This window comes from Physeter macrocephalus, chromosome 17, assembly GCF_002837175.3.
Source record: "Physeter macrocephalus isolate SW-GA chromosome 17, ASM283717v5, whole genome shotgun sequence".
NCBI classification, from domain to species: Eukaryota; Metazoa; Chordata; class Mammalia; order Artiodactyla; family Physeteridae; genus Physeter; species Physeter macrocephalus.
In genome coordinates, this window is record NC_041230.1 from 734,973 (window position 1) to 742,000 (window position 7,028).

The window sequence follows — 7,028 nt, forward strand, 5'->3', positions numbered from 1 at the left end:
GGTCTGAGGGAGGAGGGGCTGGGGGCGGGACTCCTGGGTCTGAGGGAGGAGGGGCTGGGGGCCTGGACTCCTGGGTCTGAGGGAGGAGGGGCTGGGGGCCGGGACCCCTGGGCCTGAGGGAGGAGGGGCTGGGGGCCTGGATCCTGGGTCTGAGGGAGGAGGGGTCTTAGCTTCCTGTGCACAGGAACACCAGAGGAAGTTAAGAAATTCCACGGTGGCTACAGAATTCCTGCAATATGAAGAAGGTGGGAGAATAGGAGGCTAGGAGAGAGGGGAAGATGGTGGAGCTTCAACAAGAGGAGAATGTTGACCAGTCGAGAATTCTGGGGGAGAAACTGGAAAGACCGGTAGGAGAGGTTAGTCCTGGGCATCGGAGAGGCTCCCTCCTTCAGCACCTTCTGAGGTATGACTGCCCGGGAGACTTCGATGGCAGGAGAAGGGGCATGGCCAGGCTGAGTCACTAGGACTCCTACCTCCACCCTTTCTGAGGCCCCTTCCCTGCCTTCTTGAGGACAGGAGACCACCTACCTGGGTTCCCAGCCCCCAGCCTCCCCTGAGCCTCCCCTGGCATCCAGGAGGCTGGGGGCTCACTTTTGGCGGGCCCCTGTGGGACCCATGTGTCCTGACTTCCTGCCAGCCCTATGATTCCCCCAACCTTCTCCCTCTCTCCTAGTTTGTCACTCGTGAAATGCCCAGAAACGCTTTCACACCCCTTTCCACCCTGAGGAAGTAGACATATTCTCTCCTCCCTCCCTGTTACTCTCTACCTTCCCTTTCCCTCTTTCTCTTCTCCATTTTACCGATGAGGAAGACTGAGACCCAGAAAATGGAGAAAAATATGCCACTGGGCAGGGAGGCGAGGCAAGGGACCAAAAATCAGATACATTTTTCTTTCCTGTCTTCCTCTCTAAGGGTCTCCTCTCCTCCACCTTAGATCTGCAGAGTGTTTCCACTGTTGTTTTTCAGGTTATAAAAGTGCATACCCACAGTAAAGTAAATGGAAGGAAGCAGGCTACTTTCCCATGACTACCACCGTATGCGGTTTGGTACATATGATTTCAGGTTTTATTTTGTGAATATTTTCATTTTACATAGCAAGGATCACATACACATATATTTCTGTATCTTCCTTTTTTCATTTAACATCACATAGCATAAACATCCTTGCGTATCACTAACAAATCTGCATAATTATTATCCTTAACAGCTTCATAATATCCTTGTCTCAAGCTAGCCTATTGTTTACTTAAACACTCCACTGATTCTGGACATATTCAGTGTTTCCACTGTTTTGCTATGATGAATAATGTTGTGATAAATTCAAACCTTGCTCCACATTTTGGATTTTTTTTTTTTTTTTTTTTTTAGTAGTATCTTCCTAGAACTAGAATTACTGGGTCAAACGTGGAGAACAATGGTCCTATTCACATTGCCCAATCAACTTCCATAAAAATCGTATGAATTTACAGTTTCAGTGGCCGAGAGTGCTGGTCTCACTACCTCTTTACCAGCACTGAGGTTTTTGTGTTTCTTGTTTTGGTTTTAAGTCCTTGCTGATTTGATTGACTTACACACATGGCATATTGTTGAGGTTTTGATATGTCTTTGAGGAAAAGTAAAGTCAAGTATGACTGTAGATCATCGATGTCGTTATTTCTGTGAATTTCCTGTTCAGGGTGTAGGGGTGGAGAGATGGGAGTATGGAGAGATCAGCAATACTTTCTCATGGTGTCGTTTATCCAATCGACGTACTTGCAGACTTGGGTATAGACACCTGGCTCGTTGGGTTGCCCGCAAGGGTAAACTCCCCAGGACACCAGGCCTTGCAGAGTACCTTTGCACATCAGTGGTCCTCCCGAGTCACCCTGGAGGGGACAAAGCAAATTAGCTTCAGCTTCAGAGTGAAGTCCCGCCCCCACTTCTGTCTCAGACACCCCCACGGTTGTCAGTCTTTGTCTTGCCACACCCTAGACTTCCACCCCGGCCAATGGGAAGAGACTCATTGTCTCTGGGGCCCAATAGTAGAGCAGGAATTAGGGCCGTCACGGAGAAGACAAACCACTTTCTCTGAAGACATTGGCTTGAGCCCCAGCCAATGGGACCAATCACAGGGAAGGGGCAGGGCTTCCAGGGGGTCAGAGTCCCATTTCTTCCCCATCTTTGAGGACTCGGCGCCAAGCCCATGGGAGAAGCACCATCTCCAGGGAACGGATACATGGGCATGAAAGAGGGACAGGGTGGTCTTCGAAATCAGGGGCCTAACCGATGACACAATTCATAAGGCCCAGTGCAAAATGAAAGTGTGGGCTCCCTCGCACAGAAAGTATTAAGACTTTCAAGACAGCAACAGGAGTGCTTTAAACCAAGGGTGGGGGCTTCCCTGGTGGCGCAGTGGTTGAGAATCCGCCTGCCGATGCAGGGGACACGGGTTCGAGCCCTGGTCTGGGAAGGTCCCACATGCCGCGGAGCGGCTGGGCCCGTGAGCCACAACCACTGAATCTGCGCGTCTGGAGCCTGTGCTCCGCAACGGGAGAGGCCACGATAATAAGAGGCCCGCGCACCGCGATGAAGAGTGGCCCCCGCTCGCCGCAACTAGAGAAAGCCCTCGCGCAGAAACGAAGACCCAACACAGCAGAAATGAATAATAAATAAAATTAATAAACTCCTACCCCCCAAAGTCTAAAAAAAAAAACCAAGGGTGGGAACTCTCCTGAGCGTGGGACCCTGTGTCACTGTACAACTTGCACATTCATGAAGCCGGCCCTCACTAGGGGAAGAGAAGGATGCCCCATTCTCTAGGACACACATTCCTGTCCCATCACCCCATCCCTGACACTTACCCTCCCACCACCCCTGACAGCTGAGGGTGCAGGTGAGGGCCAAAGGAGTGGGGGTATGGGGGGACTCCTACCTCCACCCTTTCTGAGGCCCCTTCCCTGCCTTCTTGAGGACAGGAGACCACCTACCTGGGTTCCCAGCCCCCAGCCTCCCCTGAGCCTCCCCTGGCATCCAGGAGGCTGGGGGCTCACTTTTGGCGGGCCCCTGTGGGACCCATGTGTCCTGACTTCCTGCCAGCCCTATGATTCCCCCAACCTTCTCCCTCTCTCCTAGTTTGTCACTCGTGAAATGCCCAGAAACGCTTTCACACCCCTTTCCACCCTGAGGAAGTAGACATATTCTCTCCTCCCTCCCTGTTACTCTCTACCTTCCCTTTCCCTCTTTCTCTTCTCCATTTTACCGATGAGGAAGACTGAGACCCAGAAAATGGAGAAAAATATGCCACTGGGCAGGGAGGCGAGGCAAGGGACCAAAAATCAGATACATTTTTCTTTCCTGTCTTCCTCTCTAAGGGTCTCCTCTCCTCCACCTTAGATCTGCAGAGTGTTTCCACTGTTGTTTTTCAGGTTATAAAAGTGCATACCCACAGTAAAGTAAATGGAAGGAAGCAGGCTACTTTCCCATGACTACCACCGTATGCGGTTTGGTACATATGATTTCAGGTTTTATTTTGTGAATATTTTCATTTTACATAGCAAGGATCACATACACATATATTTCTGTATCTTCCTTTTTTCATTTAACATCACATAGCATAAACATCCTTGCGTATCACTAACAAATCTGCATAATTATTATCCTTAACAGCTTCATAATATCCTTGTCTCAAGCTAGCCTATTGTTTACTTAAACACTCCACTGATTCTGGACATATTCAGTGTTTCCACTGTTTTGCTATGATGAATAATGTTGTGATAAATTCAAACCTTGCTCCACATTTTGGATTTTTTTTTTTTTTTTTTTTTTAGTAGTATCTTCCTAGAACTAGAATTACTGGGTCAAACGTGGAGAACAATGGTCCTATTCACATTGCCCAATCAACTTCCATAAAAATCGTATGAATTTACAGTTTCAGTGGCCGAGAGTGCTGGTCTCACTACCTCTTTACCAGCACTGAGGTTTTTGTGTTTCTTGTTTTGGTTTTAAGTCCTTGCTGATTTGATTGACTTACACACATGGCATATTGTTGAGGTTTTGATATGTCTTTGAGGAAAAGTAAAGTCAAGTATGACTGTAGATCATCGATGTCGTTATTTCTGTGAATTTCCTGTTCAGGGTGTAGGGGTGGAGAGATGGGAGTATGGAGAGATCAGCAATACTTTCTCATGGTGTCGTTTATCCAATCGACGTACTTGCAGACTTGGGTATAGACACCTGGCTCGTTGGGTTGCCCGCAAGGGTAAACTCCCCAGGACACCAGGCCTTGCAGAGTACCTTTGCACATCAGTGGTCCTCCCGAGTCACCCTGGAGGGGACAAAGCAAATTAGCTTCAGCTTCAGAGTGAAGTCCCGCCCCCACTTCTGTCTCAGACACCCCCACGGTTGTCAGTCTTTGTCTTGCCACACCCTAGACTTCCACCCCGGCCAATGGGAAGAGACTCATTGTCTCTGGGGCCCAATAGTAGAGCAGGAATTAGGGCCGTCACGGAGAAGACAAACCACTTTCTCTGAAGACATTGGCTTGAGCCCCAGCCAATGGGACCAATCACAGGGAAGGGGCAGGGCTTCCAGGGGGTCAGAGTCCCATTTCTTCCCCATCTTTGAGGACTCGGCGCCAAGCCCATGGGAGAAGCACCATCTCCAGGGAACGGATACATGGGCATGAAAGAGGGACAGGGTGGTCTTCGAAATCAGGGGCCTAACCGATGACACAATTCATAAGGCCCAGTGCAAAATGAAAGTGTGGGCTCCCTCGCTCAGAAAGTATTAAGACTTTCAAGACAGCAACAGGAGTGCTTTAAACCAAGGGTGGGGGCTTCCCTGGTGGCGCAGTGGTTGAGAATCCGCCTGCCGATGCAGGGGACACGGGTTCGAGCCCTGGTCTGGGAAGGTCCCACATGCCGCGGAGCGGCTGGGCCCGTGAGCCACAACCACTGAATCTGCGCGTCTGGAGCCTGTGCTCCGCAACGGGAGAGGCCACGATAATAAGAGGCCCGCGCACCGCGATGAAGAGTGGCCCCCGCTCGCCGCAACTAGAGAAAGCCCTCGCGCAGAAACGAAGACCCAACACAGCAGAAATGAATAATAAATAAAATTAATAAACTCCTACCCCCCAAAGTCTAAAAAAAAAAACCAAGGGTGGGAACTCTCCTGAGCGTGGGACCCTGTGTCACTGTACAACTTGCACATTCATGAAGCCGGCCCTCACTAGGGGAAGAGAAGGATGCCCCATTCTCTAGGACACACATTCCTGTCCCATCACCCCATCCCTGACACTTACCCTCCCACCACCCCTGACAGCTGAGGGTGCAGGTGAGGGCCAAAGGAGTGGGGGTATGGGGAGAGAGACAAGGAAAGGGAAAGAGTCACAGAGAAGAGGAAGAGAGGTAAAGCAAAGGATGGAGAAAAGAAAGGTGGAGGAGGAGAAGGAGGACAGAGAAACAGTAGCGTAGGGGCTGGAGAAAGGGGCAGAGAGGTAGGCAAATAAAAAGAGTGACACAAGCAGACAGCCAATGGGGGCGGGGGTGGGTGGCAACGCTGATGGAGAGAATGAAATGAAATTGGGTGTAAAGGGGGATGTGGGAAGATAATGTTCAGAGACAGGGAGGGGGTTATAAAGAGGAGGGGAGAGTCACAGTTCTCTGCCCAGGACCAGGACCCAAGGGAGGTGAGTGAGACATTAACTTCGGGCACACAGTCTCAGTAATTGCAATAAATAGTATTCTATTGCAATACCTTAAAATTGAATTTAATATGAAAAAGTCCATGATGAACACAGCATCCCAATTGTAGATAAAGGGTCAGTACAGGGCTGTACTGAGACTTATTGAAGCCTGAGGTAAGTGAGCAATTCAGCAAGACTGATGGCTCTGTATTGAAAATTCTGACATTTTGTTCATCGTGGACTTTTGCATAGATTTAAAAAAATATATTGCATTAGAATGTGATTTATCTTGATTACTGAGTTTTCTGGGCACCCCCTCCCCTTTAAAGTTTGGGTTTGAAGCCGAGGCTTCACTCGCCTTCCCCTAGTCCCGGCCACACGTTGCCCATCCCCAGCCCCTCCCGTTTGTCTTTCTGCCTCATCCTCAGGGCCATAGCAGCCCCCACTGGGCTGCCACTACTGACCTGAGCAGAGAATGGGGTAGAGGAAGCTAGGGAAGCTGGGCCTAGGGTGGGACGGAATGCTCAGCGCCAAGGTCAGGTGCAAAGATTCTGGATAGAGGGGGAAGATGGGGCTGTGCGCTGAGATGAAGCAGCCAGGGCCCCAGGGCAGGGGAGGAAGGAGGTCTCACGTTGCAGGCATTGGTGCTGGAGTTGGGGATGCCAGCACACAGCATGGAATCTCCCAGCAAGTCCTTGTAAATCCTCCTGCAGACTCCAGAGGAGATGATATCGACATCTGTGCACATGAGTTTCTCTGGAAAGGTCGCTGCAAGATGAGGGGAGTGGGGGCTTGTCAGTCAGAGCCCTGGGACTGTGGACCCGTGGGTCCTGATGGGGAGAGGGTGGGGGTCCAGGATCCTAGACCCTGAAGGAGGAGGGGGCTGGGGCGCTCAACGTGAGGCTCCTGAAAAAGGACCTGATTCCTGGTCTCCGGGGTCCGAGGGAGGAGGGGTTCAGGGTGTGGGGCTCCTGGGTCACTGAGGGAGCCTTACCAACAGGGCTGGTGGTGGCGCCCCAGCCAGAAACGGTACATGTGGTCCCAGGGGGTTCACAGCGGGAAGGCAGGTTGACCTTCTTCACTCTGAATGACAGCCTGGCCCGCCTGCTCAGCTTCACCAGCATGAGGTCATTAACGTGGCTCTGTGCGGAGTAGCCGGGATGGCGGAATGACATTGTGGCCCTGATCTTCTGGCCTCTTCCCAGGTATTCACTGCCCATGTGTACGATGTACTCACTGGGAGAAGGGAGCAACATTCATAGAGTCACTGTGAGTGAGAGAGTGGGACAGAGACCCAGAGAGAGAAAAACAGAGATCCTGGGTGGGGGAGGGGGAACGACAGAGACCCAGAGAGCGGGGAGGGCAG

At 51.0% G+C, this 7,028-nt stretch overlaps 1 protein-coding gene across 2 annotated transcripts in view; it reads right to left on the bottom strand.

Annotated features, from left to right (window-relative positions):
* Positions 1–3,480: 3,480 nt before the first annotated feature.
* The window catches only part of KLK7 (kallikrein related peptidase 7), a 6,171-nt gene continuing 2,623 nt past the window's right edge, over positions 3,481–7,028 (bottom strand). For both annotated transcript variants that reach the window (XM_007104284.3, XM_007104283.3), the window contains exons 4-6: positions 6,657–6,898; positions 6,294–6,430; positions 3,481–4,303 (exon numbers count right to left, since the gene is read on the bottom strand). In XM_007104284.3, coding sequence (XP_007104346.1) covers positions 4,148–4,303; positions 6,294–6,430; positions 6,657–6,898 — 535 coding nt within the window. In that variant the 3' untranslated portion in view covers positions 3,481–4,147. The remainder of the gene's footprint in view (positions 4,304–6,293; positions 6,431–6,656; positions 6,899–7,028) is intronic.